Source organism: Alexandromys fortis, unplaced genomic scaffold (assembly GCF_014885135.2).
Source record: "Alexandromys fortis isolate MF-2015 unplaced genomic scaffold, M_Fortis_MF-2015_v1.1 scaffold_143, whole genome shotgun sequence".
Lineage (NCBI taxonomy): Eukaryota > Metazoa > Chordata > Mammalia > Rodentia > Cricetidae > Alexandromys > Alexandromys fortis.
In genome coordinates this window covers 2809953-2829795 of record NW_026068044.1, presented here as the reverse complement: position 1 = coordinate 2829795, position 19843 = coordinate 2809953, and the positions used below count along the sequence as shown (strand labels likewise).

General features: G+C 44.4%; 1 protein-coding gene across 7 annotated transcripts in view; it reads right to left on the bottom strand.

The window, feature by feature from the left end:
- Arhgap28 (Rho GTPase activating protein 28) overlaps positions 1-19843 on the bottom strand; it is a 162554-nt gene that overhangs the window by 59391 nt on the left and 83320 nt on the right. For 6 of the 7 annotated variants that reach the window (XM_050166208.1, XM_050166215.1, XM_050166214.1 and 3 more), the window contains exon 2: positions 3667-3875. In XM_050166208.1, coding sequence (XP_050022165.1) covers positions 3667-3875 — 209 coding nt within the window. Of the gene's footprint in view, positions 1-3666; positions 3876-7170; positions 7285-19843 lie in introns of those variants that run through there. The other variant, XM_050166210.1, reaches the window with a different exon arrangement.

The window sequence follows — 19843 nt, the reverse complement described above, 5'->3', positions numbered from 1 at the left end:
TAGCTGAGAGAAGGTGCACCTACTTGTTGAATTAATTAGTCGATTAAGTAAGCTTCAAATAAAAAATATAATTATGAATGCTATTTTATCGAGTCATAAAATATGAATACTAACTTCTAAGAACAAGCCCACCTATCCTGTTCAGCATCTCACACAGGAAGTCGGACTCCTCAGAGTGTCGGAGACACATATTAAAACGGGACTCCCATCTCCCATAGGAATCAGTGTAACTTTTAGTAAAACAACATTGTGGTATAAGTTCGAAATAAAACACATGAAATAATTACATATAGATATCAGAGAAGAGCCAAACAAGGGCAGGAACTGAAGGGGAATAAAAATTCCAAATTTCTATTTAGATAATGTACTAGTATGATTTGAATTTACACTGTCTTTCGGATAAGGGCAGTTTTCAAGACCCGCAATGCAAGGTGGGTGCACACATACTAGAAAACTAATTTAGGAAGTTAAGGGGATATGAGGTCAAGATTAAAAACAACTACTATATTTCTAAATATCTGAAGCAAAGTGATGAGAGCAGACCAATTAAAGAATCTCATTAAGAAGACAAATAGGAGCTGGAGAGATGGCTCAGTGGTTAAGAGCACTGGCCGCTCTAGAAGCTGGAGAGATGGCTCAGTGGTTAAGAGCAATGGCCTCTCTAGGAGCTGGAGAGATGGCTCAGTGGTTAAGAGCACACTGGCCGCTCTAGGAGCTGGAGAGACGGCTCAGTGGTTAAGAGCACACTGGCCGCTCTAGGAGCTGGAGAGACGGCTCAGTGGTTAAGAGCAATGGCTGCTCTAGGCTCCCAGCACCCATACTGCAGTTCACAACCTCCTGTAGCAGCAATTCCAGAGGGTTCTGCAACCTTTTTGGCCTAGCAGGCACCAGTCACACATGCAGTTCACCCACATACATGGAGGTAAGCACTTACATAAAATAAAAGTAAGTAAATCTTTCTAAAAAAGAATATGAATATATATCTAAGTCATGGAAACTTTTGCAATGTATGCATACATACATATCTTGAATGCATTAATAATTCCTATAAGCCAGTAATAAAAGGACAACGTTCTTAAATACTTGAAAGATTCCCCAAAGTACAGGAAGGGACAATAAAGACAGGGAACACACTTGTCATCAATGCCATGTAATCAGGACTAACAGAAGGTCATTCCACATATCTGGAATCGCTCATACTAAGAAAACAGACGACATCAAACTTTGAAAAGATGCAGAAAAAAACAATTCTGTCTTAACCTAGAGGGAAGGGTGCAAAATGGTAGAACTTCCAGAAAAATATCCTGGCAGTTTCTTATAGTTAAAGATTTAATAAAAAGTCATGCATCTGAGAGAAATAAAAACGCATGTCCACAAATAATTTCTACAAGATTTTTCAAATCACCCATCTTCAGTGCTGGAACTATAAACAAAGAAAACCCACACCGCCATTAGCAGGTCAGGAAGACATGATGTGCTCATCCCGTGGACTAAATAACGGTGAAGAGCTGAATTACCCCTACATCTGCTAAAACCACAACCCTCAGCACAGTCAGTGGAGCCTTGCTTACATTAAATTATGGGTTGAATGTGTTCATTAAAACTTGTAGATCATAAAAATGTTCAATTTCAATCTACTTGTCATACTTCAGTAAAGATATATATTAAAAACAAAAGAAAGGACAGCTCCTAACACACACACATATAACAATGGAGGTGCAGGCCGGGAGTAGCTCTCAGCGGCAGAGAGAGCACTTGCAGAGCCAAGTATGGCAAAGCGAAACCCCAAACAAACCCCTAGCCAAACCAAATTACAGTGAGGCCTTTAATTCATTACAGCTGGCACCTCTGAAGAAGAGAAAGACATAGAGCCAACACCTGGAGTAGTCTGAGGCTGAGAATGACACAGTGTGCTGCCTGCGAGCCAAGGGCACCGATGGCCGCCAGCTTCAACCCCAGCCAGGAAGGTGGCAGCGGTAGGATTCTCCTGACGGCTTCAGACAGCAAGACCTTACTGGCCTTCTTATTCTACCTTCCAAAACTGTGACGAATACCTTGATGTCGTTAAGACCACCCAACTTTGTGGCACCTTGTTAATGCATCCCTAGAAATAAATGCCAATACCCAGAACCAAAAAAGCAATGAAGTATACTGACCTACTAGTTAAATCGAAATAAATGCCAATACCCAGAACCAAAAAAGCAATGAAGTATACTGACCTACTAGTTAAATCTTCTAAGTACTGAGCAGTACCGAGCATGGTGACATAATCCCTCTGACCCACAAACATGGGAACCGCGGCTACCTTTGGCCCTAGACAGTGTCATTCGGAGAGGTGTGACGGACGAGAACGAAGCAGGAAGTCTCCTGGTTGAATGAAATCCACCCCTGCCCTGCGGACACATTTCTCTGGGAGATAAGGTCTTACTACACAGCCCAGGTTGGTCTCAAACTAGTGATCATGCGTGTTGGGGTTATAGACATGTATGAGTCAACCTGACCATCTTGATCCATGTTGGTTTAGGGAAGGGCATGCCTTTGCCTTCATCAGAGGCCACTGGATTGTGCACTTAGGATCCTGACATCTTTGCAAGTCCTTCCAAAGCGACGCCTGCAAATGAATATTAACTCTAGCTAGGAAACCTGCATTTCTGTAGCAGTTTAGGCTTGCAGAAAATATTTTCCATGGCCCTTGGGTCTGAACAAACAGTAAATGTATGGCAGGAGTTAGAGCCTGGTTTCTCGTCACATAAGGGAGTTACTTATAAGGAGAGAATGCCAGGAAACCCCAAGGCCTTAGGTAGAACTGGAGGTTACTGGGTTTCAAGAAAAAAAAAAAGCAGGGATATGGGACAAGAGGCATTTGCCTTCAAACATCTGTCTGAAAAACCGAAGGAAGGATGGGAGCAGTGGGAATAAGCATACACTTTGCTGGGAAGACTATTCCCTAGAACAGATGCTTAAGGATGCTCACGAACTATATGTGAGGGTTTCTTGTTTGTGTGCTATAGGGTTCTAATTGATCATAGAAGTGATCTTATTTTGGTGTTGGGAAACACTAAGACAAGAGAATGAAGGATGAGAAGGATTCCAAGCTGGTAGTTAACTACTAATTAACGAGAAAATTCTTGGACATTTTATACACCCACAAGATCAAGCCAGGCAAGATGACTTTCAGCCCAGGATCCTGATCTCTGGGACCAGCAAACCGTGATGCTCTTTTTGGATTGTTTGTTGTTTCCTGTGTTTATTTGCTTTTGCTTTTGTCTCCACCCTCAATGCTTAACATGGCTTCTATTTTGCAGCGTACCAAGCAGTCTAATATATTAATACTAACCAACGTTCCAAAGTAATTTCCCCTCTAAAATCAGTAAGGCAAATCTCTCTCACCTCCTCTCTCCCTCCCAGCTCTCTCGCTACCCTAAATGTCAAGTCCACAGATGTAAATGTCAAGAGCATCAGTGTGCCCAGTCTGTTTGATGAAAAGGAGACCACCCCAAGGGAACAGCACCCCCGAGCAGGGATCCTTAAGGACTCTTGTCTGGATGGCGCTATGGCCTGCCCTCCCTCACTGCGGGCAGCAGGCACCCCATCTCTACTGATGACAGACTTGGTGGGCTGACTTCTTCCCTGACATGAAACCCACAGGGCAGGTCCAGCCCTTACCATCCACGGGCTTGGCCTCGGGGGTGGGCGGCTGCTCCTCCTGAGCCCCCACACTGCTCTCTTTGATACTCCCGATTTCCGGCCAGAACTCCTCCACCGATGTGCTGCTGTCGACAGAGGCTTGGGAGTTGGAGCGACTGAAGGCAGGTGGATGCAGGGACTCGTTGGAGAGCATCCTGTTAATTCTTCGGCAGCGAGGAATGGATTTTCTGGGGAAAGAAAAACAACTGCATCAAACGTCATGCCTGTGTAGTCATGGAAGAAACAGGATCAAGTTGTCAACGGAGATCAGTTGGTGCTATTGGGAGGACTTGACCGATTGAGCACCATTTGGTGAGGACCATTCCTGCTCCCATACTTCACAACAATTCTGTATAGCTATATGAACATTAACAGGAATTTTGAAAATAAGTATCATATAAACAGGAAGTGACAGCTCTCAGGAGAAATGTGTACAACTAAAGGTTGTTTATGTAGAGGGCCTTAGATGGTGGCACAGGGGCAGAAAGTCAGCGGATAGCACACTTGGAGGTAGGAAGTGTTGGTGAGGTTGCCGAGAGCCTCGAAGCTTTGGGTACAGTTGGTGGAAACCGTCAGATGGTTTGGTCTCTTTAAAAAGCTACTACAGTCCCTCAAAAATAATTTTTAAAGTATGTATTACCACATAATACAGCAATTCCACCCCAAACTAACTGAAAACGGGTGCTCAAAGAGGCATCTGTACGCTCATAGCAGGTGGTCCTCAGAGGGCAAGTGGATAAGGTGTGGTAGACCATGGAGTGGTACTTCACATATTGTGGCTCAGGGCTAGAGCCCTTACCTAGCGTGTGTGAGGCTCTGGGTTCAATGCCCATCAGTGGGGAGTGTGCTAGAAAGGGCATTTTGAATCATGCTTCCACATGGCTAGAACTTCAAGGCACCGTGTTAAATGAAATGAGCCAGTCTCAAAGGATACCGTGAGATTGCATTTTTGTGAGTACTGAGTGTAGTCAAATTCATAGAGACAGGAAGTCTATGGTTGCCTGGTGTCAATTATATTTTAAATAAACGCTGATTGGCCAGTAGCCAGGCAGGAAGTATAGGCAGGACAACCAGACAGGAAGTAGAGGCAGGTCAATGAGAACAGGAGAATTCTGGGAAGAGGAAAGCCCATTCCTCTGCAGTCCTGACCTGGCCACAGAAGAAGCAAGATGGGACTTGCCTCACTAAATAAGGTACCAAGCCACATGACTAACAAAGGCAAGAATAACGGGCTAATATAAGCTATAAGAGTTAATAAGAAGCCTGAGCTAATGGGCCAATCAGTTTATAACTAATGTAGACCCCGTGTGTGATTTCTTTGGGACTTAAGGATTGCGGGAACCAGGCAGGACAGAAAACCTCAGTCAATAGTTGCCAGGAGTTAGGGGTAGGCAGTTAAGGTCTCAGTTTTGCAATATGCAAAGAGATCTATGATGGTGATGGCTGCATATTAGGACTGTGTTTAATGACACTGGACTATAAACTTACAAACGCTTAAGATGGTATTATCGCTACATTTTTAATTGTAAAATAAATATATTTATAATAATTTTTATAAAATCAGCTATGGAAATTATGAGCAGTGAATAAAAACAATGTGGAATTTCTGGTAGGATGAGGAAGTGGGCAGAGAGCCAGAGCCCAGAGACCCTTGGCAAAAATGGGGAGAAGCAAATCCCCACTAAGTGTGGAGCCAGTGGTTGAGCAGGGCTCCTCCCATGGTCTTCACTACCAGGCAGTACTGCACCCCTGCCAATGTAAGAGAGCAGCAGCTGGGGCCAAGCCGTGCGTAGCTTCATGGGGTTGGCTGCACATGTAAAACACCCAGAACATAAAAACAGTCGAAGGAAGCTTGCTTTGAAAAGAGACACAGTAAGCTACAGAGATGTCAAAATGTGGTCACCAGTTACACAAAACAGACCTTTTACTTTTCAGGTACATAATTGACAAATAAGAGAGCAGATTGCTTATCCGGAACACCTGGGTCCCCAACAATGAAGCCTGAATTTCTTTCTTTATGTAATAAAATCCTGTGTTCTTCTTTGCTATAGTTTGGCTCTTAAACCATCCCTGAAAGCCCTTGTGTTGATAGTCTGCACCTCAGCTGGGATGCCGAAGAGAGGTCGCGGTACCTCTATGTAGTCTAGTCAGGTTTGTCAGTGGGAGCAAACCCTAGAACGGGATATTGTCAACCTGGCCTCTTCTCACTCTTTGCTTTCTGGCCATCATGTGTGAACAGACCACACACACACACACACACCCCACACCCCACAAACGGAACCCACCCACCCCCACCACACAAATACAAATACAAACACACACACACCCCAAACCACACCCACCCACCACACATAAACATACACACCACACCACCACACTGGAAAGGGTTAACCAGAGTAAAGGCACAGTGGTATCCAACTCTGGCCATTAGGGCCCCCTGTGACATTTGATAAGCAGGAGGGCAGTGGACTGTCATCAACCTTAGCCATGGCTTGCAGCATCAGTAAAATTCACTGGTCCATTCGCATGAGATTACCCAAGAGAAGCAAGCGTACTGCCCTACTAATGGGCCCGAAAACTTCCGTCTCTCCACATTGTCTGGACCTGAATCATCATCATAAGAAGACTCTGCCCCTGTGTCGCTGACCTTTTCCCGAAGTCTGTTTGTTCCTAAATGAATTCCGACATTAACTGGCAGCAGAAAATTTCCTTTTCAAACCTCAAAACATTTTAGGAAAAAAAATATGAAATACTCACCTCTAAAAAATGTGTTGAGCAATAAAAAAGAATTTTGGGGCAGCCTTGTTTGATAAACTGTTTGTGAATTCCTTACACTTGGGGAAGGCGGTCCTGTTCATGCAGCTGAGCCTCACTTGTGACCAGAGGCTACAGTGCTCCCCTTAAGGTTCGGGTGGCTGCTGTGTTTTTCTTTTATAACAAGACTAAATCTGAACATCACTAACAAATTCACAAGGTATTGGTAAATCAACAGAGGTTTCTTGTAACCATGAAACCAGCAGCATTAGTTGCTGTCCATTGTCCTCCGAGTAACCTATTCAGAGAAAAGCACATGGCTATCCAGAAAGTTGTACAATTGTGGATTTTATGGTTTAACTTCTTTTAAAAAATACACACACACATACACACCATACATAGTCATGGGTGGCCTGATGGAAGATCACAGCACAACATGTATAGGCACGGGGTTTAATCCCTAGAGCCAGATTGTGTGCGTGCGCATGTGTGTATATATGTGCACACATGCATGCATGTGTGTGTATTTGACTTATAAAAATTATAGTTTTACAGTTTTAACATAGACTAAGTTTTAAGAATTATAACAATATATTCTAAGTATAAATTTAAAGTCAACAATTATATAAAATGAAATGGAGGCTCTTTCCCCATCTGAACTTTATCAATATCACTCATTTAAATTTTTTTATTATCATTTACTCTATGGGTGTGGGTATTTTGGCCTACCTGCATGGCACCTGCGGAGTCCAGAAGAGGTAATCAGATTCTAGAACTGGAATTCTAGATGGTTCTGAGCCCATGTGGGAGATGAAAACTGAACCTGGGTCCTCTGTAAGAGCAGCCAATGCTTCTAACCATTAAGTTATCTCTTTGGCTCCCGTAACAGTTCTTGTTTTCCTTACCCCCAAAATATGCCAGATACTTTTTTTTTTTTTTTTTTTGCATGTCATGTCAATGATTGCAGACAGTAGAAAAATTCACCTTGGAACCTAAGGAAACAGGAAATGTACCCAAGAACTGAAGAAGTTTGAAATCACATACAAGAAGACCACAAGGGAAGATAAGCTTATGGCTAAAAACCATGAGCTTGGTTCTAGTGGAGTTCCCCACCCACGCATCAATGGAATCTCAAGGAGACGGTCAAGAAACTGCTAACAGCAGAGACAACAGGTGTCTGACGCTGGTCCTGAGCAGCTGACAGAGACAGGCATCCGAAGAATCCCTTAGCTGTGATAGCAGATATTATTTTTGGCAAGGAAGCCAAACAGCACTTTTGGGACAAAAGGCCCAGGAAGAGCTTCTGTGTTTGTGGGAAGGGCTCGTCTTCATCCTGGTACAGATCACAACCTCCCCTCTTGACGCATTGCGTAATGCTGGTCCCCAGGCCATTCGACTGGATGAGGCGTGGCCTACAGCTTCATACCTCACCATATTAGGACAGACTCATGCTTAGGTTTCATCAGATGTTTGTATTTTTCTTCTTCTTCTTCCTTTAAGACCAAAACAATGCCAGGAAAATCTTACACGAAAAACAGAATGCCATTGTGGCACGCAGCAACTTTGGCTAGGAAAACACTACTACAAGGCTCAAAGTGGATCTGAAGGGTACGTGAATAGCCGTTCGCTCCAAGTGAAATTAAAAGGGAAAAGATTTTATTTCTCCGGAAATAATTTTTTTTTCCTCCCGAGAAAGATTTATTCCATCCACTGCCTTCTAGTCACGTCCATACTGTCTGCTGGCACGGATGTTCTGCCAGCCACTCTCTGTGCTCAGCTGCCGCACATGCCAGGCTCCCAGCCTCCTGCCATCTCCCTCCAAGGACACAGGGGGTCACAGACACACACCACTGCTCTGGGCTGTATTCTCGCTTTATTTTATTTTATTTTTTTCTGTAGGACTCTCTCTTCTCTTTCAAAGGCGCAGCTCTTAGACCGCTTCATGCCATCCCAACTTTCCTCCATGATATGCTTATGTAAGGAATTTTTCTTCCCTAGTACATTTTTTTTTCTTACTAACCCACTGTTTGTCCATCCAACAGATGTTTCAGTTCACCCTGTCTCTTTCATATCAAGTTTTCCCCATCGCCTCTTTTCTAAAGATTCTACTTCTTTGCTGACACTACCCATAATTTCACTTTTCAATATTTGCCATCTTTTCATCTAATTTGGTTAAAGCGTTCATCGTCTATTTGAGAATGGTTACCTCTTAATGCCAGCCAGCTGCATGCTGACATGCTGCTAACACGGATGGGGAGCGGTCCGTTCTTATGGAGTCGCTCTTTCCGCTCTTAGGTGGACGGCTGTCTTTAAAAGCTTCCCGGGAAGCTGAAATAAATGAGGCTTTACCTAGAGAAGGCCCTCTTCTTCTCCCTGAGAGCCGGACTGGGGACAAGATTCCTTCAGCCCCCATCAAGGTTGGATGAGACTATGGCCAAGTAGAACTTGTCTTCCTTATAAACTTTTCTCTGGTTTCGAATACATGAAGGGGAAGTTTGTGGGCACTTCAGGTTTCCCCTGCTCAGAGGGCTTTAGGGCTATAACGCTCTTGCTCTCTCTCTTCCTCCCCCTCTTTCTCTCCCTTTGTTCTGTCCTCCCTCCCTCTTTCCCTTCCTCCCTCCCCCCTCCCTCTCTACAGTTTGGCCACTTCCTATTCTGTTGCTGAGATGTCAGCAAAATTACCCACAGAGAGATCCCCAGAGACTTCAATCTGTCACAACAGGGCAGCCAGCCAGCCACAGCTTCAGTGTTGTCTCTAGGCCAGGGAAGTCCTCTGACTTCAGCAGAGGTGATTTTCTGTCTAGTAGAACACAGATTCAGCGGAACACATGACCAAGGAGGGCAGTGACCACTGGGTTCGGCTCACAAGAGGACGAGTGTCCTCTGCTTTGAAACTTGGCTCCCATCCATGCCTTTGGATCCATGGCTCTTGGGTGCACTTTTTTTTAAAAGGTAGGGTTTTTACATTCGTCCTCATTAGCAATCACCATGGACATTACAGCCCATCTCTACCTAGTCTGTATCCCAACTGGAGCACACTGTAAGCCCACCGGGCTTTGAGACGGGCTCTATTGGGGCTGTGGAGATGGCCCAGTGAGTAAAAAGGGCTTCCTAGCAGTAAGCATGGGGACCACAGGAAAGGGTAGAAGGGGAGGGGAGAAGAAGGGAGGGAGTGAAGAAAAATATATAGTTTAATAAAAACAATTTAGAAAAAGAAAGGAAGTGAGAATACCCAGACAGCATTTGTCAGTGTCCCAAACCTGAGTTTGTTCCCTAATTTCCTTAAAGCACACCTGCTCTCTGACCCAGTTCTGGCCCAAATCACATAAGAATCGTCCCCTCCTGGGATTAATTGAAATGTGCTATTGTTCTAGCACACGGGCTACCCCTTCTCCTCTGCCCTCTTCCTTCTTTGGACGTGGACAAGAAGACCAGCGCTTTAGCGGCCACCTCAGCCAGCACTGTGAGAGAAAGCTTAGACATTTTACTGACAGGCACTGACACAGAGTCTCAGAAGCAAAACCAGATGTTGCCAATCTATGGATTTCCAGAAATGTGATGGGGGGAGGGCACACTTATTTTTAAAATTGGCTTTATTTTTGTTATTGTTATTTGTAGCCAACGTTTTTCCAACTTCTGTAATTGGAAAGCATACTTGAATAACCCATTTGGGGTAGGGCAAGATGAGACTCACTTCACCCCACTATGGGGAATGCCCAAGTAATAATAGACTACCTTCTAAGTAAAGAAAGTTCTGGGAGTATTCTGGATGGAAGGGATACCCAACGGCTGGCCTTACCTTGGCCTGGACTTGTCCAGCAGAACCCTGAGGCACAGCTCATCTCTAAGTGGACAGGAACCACCAAAACCACATTGCCCTCTGCCCAAGCAACTCACAAGCTTTCAAAAGATGGGACTAGAACCACATATCTCCTCTTCCCCAGGAAAAGGAGGGTGGGGTTCATCCAGGACATGTTGAGGGGTCTTTGAGTGACATAGGAGCAGCACACTGTGGACATCAGAAGTCAACCTGGGACACCATTCCCAGCAGGGCTGTCGTGGGGCAATGCGGACGTCTGGGACAGACCCTGGGCACAGCGGCAGAGACGTCGTTGTGTGCCCTCCGCGCTTCCTCAGTAGGCCATGCAGATAATTATAACTATATACGTATTTCCCCAACTCCTGAAGGATTCATTTAATGATCTTTTGAGCTTACTATGGTACAAACACAAGATGTAGTCAGTAAGCAAGGCGTGGTGGCGTTTGTTGTGTGTGGTGGTGTTAGTTTGAAGCCCTAGAGGTTGGAAGGCAGAGGCAGGAGAATCAGAGGAGGTCATCCTCAGTTATGGGGGGAGTTCAGGGTCAGTCTTGGTTACGTGAGACCATGACTCAATAAAAATATCAACAACCCTTCCCCCCAACAGAACAACAACAACAACAACACACCATGCGTACAGCCAGTAGGAACTGTGCTTTAGACTTGAAACAACAACAACACACAGTGGGTACAGTCAGTAGGAACTGTGCTTTAGACTTGAAACAACAATAACAACACCAGCACACAGTAGTAAGTACAGTCAGTAGAAATCATTCTTTAGACTGGGTTTTTGCCGATGCTAACTTATCCTCTTGCTGGGCTGGACCACCACTGTGACCATGAGAAAAACAAGCAACACTCTGCAGTGTATAACTACAGAGAAGGGGACGTTAGGTATATTCAATGCACTTTCAACTATTTGCAATGTGCAATGGGTTTGCCCAGACGTCATGGTAAGCTGAAGAGCATCTGTAAAAATATAGTGCATACAATGTACAATGTACAAATACGTTCCTCAGCTCACAGTGGGTTATATAGCATCTTTCAGAAGCTCAGATTATCTCAAAGAGGGCACAGTTGGGTAAGATCATCCAAAAGAAAAGGCATTTGCAACAAGATATTGGCTTTCTCCTGTGATGTATGGAATGCATTGAACGTGAAAATGGTACTGCCGGGTGGGTATGCTTTCATGCCTCTGTAGAGTAAGACCAAAGGCTTTGGTCAAAACAAATCGTGTCTATGTGCTGTGATTACTATTAATGAATAAAGAAACTGCCTTGAATGTATACCAGGGGAGAACTTAGCTAGGCAGGGAAAACTAAGCTGAATGCTGGGAGAAAGAAGGGAGAGTCAGAGAGAGGTCAGGAGCCACCAGAGACAGACACTGGGAACTTTAGCCAAAAAGCCACAGCCATGTGGCGATATATAGATGAATAGAAATGGCTTAAATTAATATAAGAGTTAGCCAATAAGAAGGTAGAACTAATGGGCCAAGCAGTGTTTTAATTAATAACAGTTTCTGTGTGATTATTTCAGTTCCGGGCAGCCAGGATGAACAAGCAGCTCACCCCAACATTGTGTATCAACTAAGATGGGTTTCTTAAAATGCTCTTATTTTGACCCAAAGTTGGGGAGCAAGAATGTCTGCTACTGACTACAAAGATGCTGAGGGAACACAGAGTAAATACTAAAATTTCATCAAAAATTTTTTGAACTTTGATAATTAAAATGCTTTAAGATTTCACGTTATCTTTAAAAACAAGAAGAGAGAAAAGGAGGAAGTTGACACTAAAAAGAAAAGGAAAAGAAGGAAGGGAGGAAGATGGAGGGAGGGAGGGAGGGAGGGAGGGAGGGAGGGAGGGAGGGAGGGAGAAAACAAGCAGGCCATTTCTACAACAAGCTCTCAGCAAAGGCCAGTGGTCACAGAGGGCAAATGGTCCCCCTCCCTGTTCAGTTAATTCATCTAAATCATGGCAGGATAAGATGCCTGCTTTGCAGGCAAAGTAAATCATCAACTGTGAACGCTTTATGTTCTGCCTATGTTCAAACTCACATGCAATCTTTAAGCTTGACGTCTATCTTGATTTTGGTGAGGCTCAGTCAATCTCATGAGTGACTGTTATCATATTATCTTCTAAGAAAGTAAAGCCATGTGTACAGAATCATTTTGGTGACATCAGTACATTTCTTATCCAATTAGGAGATGATCAGGAAGAATCCATGAGACAGAATGTGGGCATAAAAAAGAGTTCTTTCACCCTTTATACCATTCCTTGCTTTCAATGGTATCTGAGTCTCGGTCATCTATGCTTTTGGTTTCTGGAATTATACTGCACTTTGTAATCTAGATAAATACCTTTTATTGCAAACATTCATATTTTATTTTTTAGGTTTGAGTGTGTGTGTGTGTGTGTGTGTGTGCAGGCGTGCACGCACGCGTGCATTTACCTGCCATTTGTATGCAGATGTGGGTAAAAGTCAAAAATGTGTGTTGATCCTGTGGAGATGGTGCTACACGTGGCCCACATGCATACTGGGAACCACACTTCATCCTTCTAGACTAAAGGTTCGCAATCTTTGGGTCGCAACTCCTTTGGGAGTCACATATCAAATATCCTGCATATAAGATATTTACATTATGACTCATAACAGTTGCAAAACTACAGTTATGAAATAACAAAAAATAATTTTATGGCTGGGGGCGTCACCAGAACCCGAGGAACCGTATTAAAGGGTCGCAGCGTTGAAGGTGGAAAATGTCGGGCTAGACCATCATCAGCACGCACTATCTACAGCGGAGCCATACCGCCAGGCTAGACCATCATCTGCACTGTCTACCACGGAGCCATACCTCCAGGCTAGACCATCATCAGCACTGTCTACCGTGGAGCCATACCACAGGCTAGACCATCATTAGCATGCACTATCTACCGCGGAGCCATACCGCCAGGCTAGGCCATCATCTGCACTGTCTACCGCGGAGCCATTTCCGCAGTCCATCTTTTCCTTTCACATGTGAGCAGCATGCTTTCCCTGCAACCTTAGAGTAAACCATGATGTACATTTTTTACAGTGTGGTTTTGTGGGGTCTGGTGCGGCTCGCACCAATGTCTCTGAAGTAATTCTGGCACTGTCGAAGGGTTTACCGCAACTTTCAAGCTCCTCGCCTGTCTCTGGTACTGTGATGTATTTGATGAAAACCAAACACTTTCAGTACATGTATGGTCTACGTTTATAACCACTGTCACCGCCATTAATGCCCAATGAATTGTGAAAAACATTCTCAGCTGGACCCTGGTTTCCCCCGTTCTGTGTGTCTGTGTCCCTACTTCAGCTCCAAAAACTCAACCATGACAGGACGGCATCACAAAAAAAGATCACCAGGATCATCATACAGTCCACCTTTTACATGGGTATTCACAGATAGAGGATGAACTCGGGATCCAAACAAACTTTCCCTAAGTGGGCATGGTCCTCCTCCTCCTGCAAACTACATCAACTCAGTTTCAAACTAGGGGATTGATGAGAGCGCATTTACCCCCGGCACCAGTGAGCTGGCTTAGGATGGCAGCATCAACCTTCCTTGATGTTCCTTCTTTCATGGTATCCTTTTTCAATACACAGACTCACTCCGTGATGGTCTTATTTCTGGACTGTTCCCTGGGGTGATAACCATCTGTGTTCCCTGGCACCCGACAGCCTGAAACTGAAACACTATAGGCAGGGTTCCTGATGAAACTGTGATCCTAGGATTAGACAGGGGAAAGGAAGTTTGACCGTTTTCACATAAGTCAGTACATTTTATAGAAAAGGGGGACAAAGCCCTTGGAGTGTAAGAAGCGAGTTCGAGGTTGCACGGTTATGTTTTGAGAACTGAGACCACGCAGTGGTCTCCTGATGGCTCTACCGTTTCCCCTGGTTGCCTGTCTCTTGATCTGTCTGCATTTACCTTCGTCCTCCATTTTCCAAAAACATAACAGTTTGACATCTGCACATTAGGGATGATACCCTTTCTTCCCTTAATATGTTCCTGAAAAAGCGCATAACAAAATAAAGTTATATTTTTATCATAAAATGATTAGAGTTATGTCCTTCATGAAAATATGTAATAGGAAGAAATCAGAGCTATATACTAGAATCCTGTGGTGGTTTGAATGAGCCATGTTGCACATAGGTTCATGTGTTTGAACACTTGGTCCCCAAATGGTGGCACTACTTGGGAAGGTGGTGGAACCTTTAGAAGGCAGAGCCTTGTTAGAGAAGGAAGTAGTCACTGGAGGCGGATTTGAGGTTCTATAGCCTCACCCTGCTTTCTGTTTCCTCCCTCTGCTTTCTGAATTCCTATGAAATGACATGATCAGTCTGCTGTACACCTGTACCTCCTCACCCCTGAGCCTTCCCACACCTGCGCCTCCCCACACCTACATCTCCCCACACCTGCATCTCCCCACACCTGAGCCTTCCCACACCTGCGCCTCCCCATACCTGCACCTCCCCACACCCGAGCCTCCCCACACCTGTGTCTCCCCACACCTACATCTCCCCACACCTGCATCTCCCCACACCTGTGTTTCCCCACACCTGTGCCTCCCCACACCTGTGTCTCCCCACACCTGTGCCTCCTCACACTCGAGCCTCCCCACATCTGAGCCTTCCCACACCTGCATCTCCCCACACCTGAGCCTTCCCACACCTGAGCCTCTCCACACCTACATTTCCCCACACCTGTGCCTTCCTTGCCATAATCAACTGTGTCTCCCCTGGAGCTATAAGCCAAGATTAAAAACTTCCTTCCATAAGTTGCTTTGGTCACAGTGTCTAATCGCAGCAACAGAAAAGTAACTAACACAGGGTCACATAAGATAAATACAACTTTAAATGAATTACTTGAAATCGTTTTTAAATTATTAAGATTTTTGTCAAAGAAAAACAAGACTTGGCTCTGACATTATAAAAGTAATCTAATACTAGGGCAAATTAGCATGCCAAATACCTCAGACATGTAAGTGATACATAAAACACAGATAACTCTAAAACTATGTCTGTTTATGTAATCTAAAGGGAACAATTAGTGCTATTCCCTGCAAACAGTCTGATGTTAGTAATGACAGCCATACAATGGAGGGCTTTTGGAATCCATGCCCCTTCTCCAGCTCATTCAAATTACTGATGTGCACTGATGAATCTCACATATTTCTACAGCAAACCACGAGCATTTCTCGTAATAGGTTCTCATAATGCCTCTTGGGGCAAGACAAACAAAGCCACCGGCCAGCACATTCCCCACCCGTGACTGGTGTGGATTTTGTAAAGCAAGGAGATCCTTCTGAGTTCAATCGGAAGATAGTGGTGTAAGTGGTTTCCTGCTGGCTGACACTGAGCACACTGGGGGCTCTTGTCTCCAGAATCCCCAAGGCTCCGCACGCCAAGATGGACAGTTTGGATGGCCCGGTGTCATCTAGCTCCTGACAGTAGACAGGAAACTGCAAATCCCTGATTGATCAGTCACGCACGGATGACAAAGAGCTATTTCTTCCCTGAGATCTCTGTTGAAGCTTTTTCCTTCAGAGAAGTAACCCATCCCAGAATACTTCCTTCCTCTACAGCTCCCCGTCCACTAATTTTCTAACAACGTCATCATCATTCTTTACCGCTGTCAAGAATTCTTTCTGAGGAGCAGTGACTTCTGAATGGACTCTGCATGACCAAGCTAGTGAGCTTCATACACTTTCAAAAGTATAAATGATTAAACATTTCATCACATCTACTTTCAATTATATAAAAAATGGCTGCCATTTAATCGTTTGACGTTGATGAATGATCCGGAGATATTGCAAGGCTTGCCATTTCTGCGTCCACTTCCCATTCTAATGCTCTCTTCAAAGCAAAACTTGCCTATATTTTGCTTAATGAAAATTATAATAGGAAATCCTACCAGGACCCTCACTTGCTCACACAGTATCTTTGCTGTGTTTGGTTTCTAGAAACATGATGGGTCATTCTTTGAAGATTTTATTTTTTGTTTGTTTGTTTAGTGTGTGTGTGTGTATGTGTGTGTGTGCAGGTGCCTGTGGAAACCAGAAGAGGGTATGATCCCTGTAGTAGTTAGAGGTCCCTCTTCTCTCTAAGAACAAGGAAGGTGTGGCTAAGAAAACAAGGATGAATCTCAGACCCCGTTGTCCTCTCAGTTACTAAGCAGTCTATACCGTGGTATTCACAGACCCAGAATTCTCCTAAATGACCCACTGAAGCCAAAGGAGTAGCATGTGCCTATAATGAAAGCATTCAGGAGGCCGAGGCAGAAAAATGCCATGTTCAACTGCAGCCTAGACTCCACAGTGAGAACTTCACAAAACATAGCAGTGACCAATCATTTCCATCCATTTTTATAACAGAATTCTAGAACAATATCTGTCTCTAGCAAAATTGTTAACATCAATTGCTCTTTTTGGGGGGCAGTCACATTCCTCATGTTCAGTAAATGTAGATAATAATTCACTGATTCAAAATATTAATACTCATTGGAAAAGCTGCGAATATTAGTTATGTCTATTTGAGAAATCCTTGAAGAAATTAGCTCTTCCATTAATTCTTTCCAAAATTTTCATTATCCTGGAGCCTTCTGAGATGGGTTAGTGTACTGCTCTTGCAGAGGACAACCTGCAAATCGAGCTCCAGGAGACCACACACCTCCTTCTGGCCTTCACAGGCGCCTACGCTAATGTATACACACGCACACGGGTGAGCATGCACACGCGCGTGCACACCTTAAAAATCAAACTTAAATACTTATTTCCTGTACAGAAAAAAAGTAAAATATAGAAATGTAATGAAAAAGAACGGATGCTAAGAACTCTTGGGAAAAAGGTAAATAGATGTTTCCAAACTCACAACTATCCTTGCACCCCTGGGACACAGGGACGCTCGAGGTGGGTGCTCTTGTACTTGTGAACCTATTTGCACATACTTCACGGACACACAGCAGACGACATCAACATTGCCATCCCTAGAAGTATGCACTGAACAAAGGGAGGCGGCTTTGGAGGGGAAGGTCAGCTAGGTCCACTTCCCCCGTTGGGGACATCTGGGTGACAATCAGCAGTGACAATTGCTGGCTCAGTGATGGCTTCTACGCTTCCCCTTTGGTCTTTTCTTCTTTCATCTCCCAAATTAGCAATTAACAATGTCCATGCCAATAGCATTGCAAACGACTTATTTAGCTCGCCAACAAAACATCTGTTACAGTAATACAAGTTTTGTAGTTACAAGGCAAAAGCTGGGCCTGGCTGAAGCAGCAAGAAGTCTCAGCATCTAGAGACGCCCTGAGACGCTGTGGACAATTTGGCAGTACCTCTGGACTAGAACTGTCATGCTGTACTTGATCCAGCTGCCTCAAAACTCTACTCGAGTGGTCCATGATATATATTTTGCTAAAAACTTTCCCGGGGAGTTTTCGGAGCCTTTGAGCCCTACCCAATGAAATTTCAATGCAGAAAATTCGAAGAGAACATGTGTTTTTTACAACACTCAGCCCTTCCTCAACACACTGCTTGTCCTCAGGTCCATTGCCCACCAGGAAGACAGAGCAACTCCAGCACCTTCTGTCTGTGAGTCGCTGGAGAAGCAGATCTATCTCCTACCACAAGTGTCCTGCCTGGGAGGAGCAGCACACTCCCCCGCCTACTTTCTGAATTCTCCTTTCCTTAAGAACGTGCTGTTGCCTCTTATACTTGTACCCTTGGCACGGGGCTCGCTGTGATGCCCGTGGAGCTCAGCTGTAACCTACGGGCTGGTACCTCCCACAAGCAGGATAGTCCTATCAGTGCCCCCATCAATCAGAAACTACGCTCCAGTTTCAGGTTCAGAGACTCACTGTCACTCCTATGGATGTTGCAATGAGGCTTCAGGACAATGGTCCATTGTTCTTCAACCCCCACACCCTAAAGAGAGGCTGGGCGGCCTTCCTTCTTGAGAACATTCCTATATTGGGATGCAATCCTCCTTCCCACTCTGGGACTTGAGATGAATTTAGGGTGATCTGTACAAAAGGAAAGGATGCTTCATGGTCACCCACATTCCTCTAAATGTAACTGGACGGGGGACACTCTTGTCTTTAATTTTAGACTTATTTACTCTATGTGTACGAGTGTTTTTGCCTGTACGTAAGTATGTATGTATACCACATGCATTCCTGGCACCCGTGGAGGTCATTAGAGGGAGTCAGATCCCCTGGGACTGTCATTGGGGATGATTGAGAGCTACCATTTAGGCAGTGGAAACTAAACCAGTCTCTGCAAAAACAAATACTCTTAACCACTGAGCCATCTCTCCAGTCCCATGGCTGAAAATTTGAAAAGATTTCTAGCAATAAATTTAACAGTATTTCATGAAAGACCAAAAAAAAAAAACAAAAAACAAAAAACAAAAAACCCCTTCTATGTGAATTCTTTAAAATTTATGCAAAGATACTCTGTAGCTCCAACTTTCCCAGCAAGCAACCCAGACTCTGGCTTCATAGCAGAAAAGAGAAAACGGATTTCTGCCACAAGTCTTTGTAGCGAAGGATTTACTCTGAGGGTAACGTGTAAGTGAAGGTGACCTGCAGACCAGATGCAAAGAGAAGAAGAAAGCACCGACTACAATATGGTGCTGATAATCAACAAACATTTCCGTATGAAATATTGATTTATGGATGCTTATGAATACTGGGTACAAGTTTGGTGACATCAGATACTGCCCGAGATCTTGCAAAAACACATCCGAGCTAAAGGGTTTGGGCACCCTCGCGCTGTCATTTCACAGGGCAGACAGAACTGAAATAACAAGATGAAGATTGTCACTTGGGCAGATGAGTGAGTTTTTAAAACGTGCAAGTGAGCTGGTGCCTCTAATCACGGCAGAGACACAGAACTCAAGATTGCCCTCTCGAACCCACTCTGCGAAGGACTAGAAAAAGGTCAAACGAAACCAATCATTAAAACAATGACCATGGAATATGGGGCTACCACGGCACGGAGCAGAGCAAACCCCCTAAAGTGACCCTCCAGTGGGTGTGGCTTTCTGCTCCTAGGCAGTTCATGAATACAGCACACAGCAAGGCGTCTTATCCAGAGCACAGCCGTCTAAACAGGTGAGGACACAGATCAGATCTCAGGGAAGCTAAACCAGCAAGAATCTGCAGGCCAGAGCACCTCAAGGGCACTCTAGAAGAGCAAAAGGAACAGTCTGGAATTGGCAGATGGGCCCACTGGATACCGGCGGGACTGCGTGATCACATGCTCCCCCAGACCAGGCCAAAGGGAACTTATCATTGGAAAAGACAGAGAATAATAAATAATTCTCTAGAGCTCTTATTGCAGGCCTGAGGACATACAGGGACACTGGTGTGAATAGGACAATACTGGTGTATGTATATATTACCATGTGAGTATATATATTGTCTTGTTGGTGTACATATTACTATATTAGTGTATATATCACAATACTGGTGTGCATCATATAAATTGGTGTATATATTTCCATATTGCTGTACTGTTACAATTGCAACATATTACAAAATCTCTCTCTCTCTCTCTCTCTCTCTCT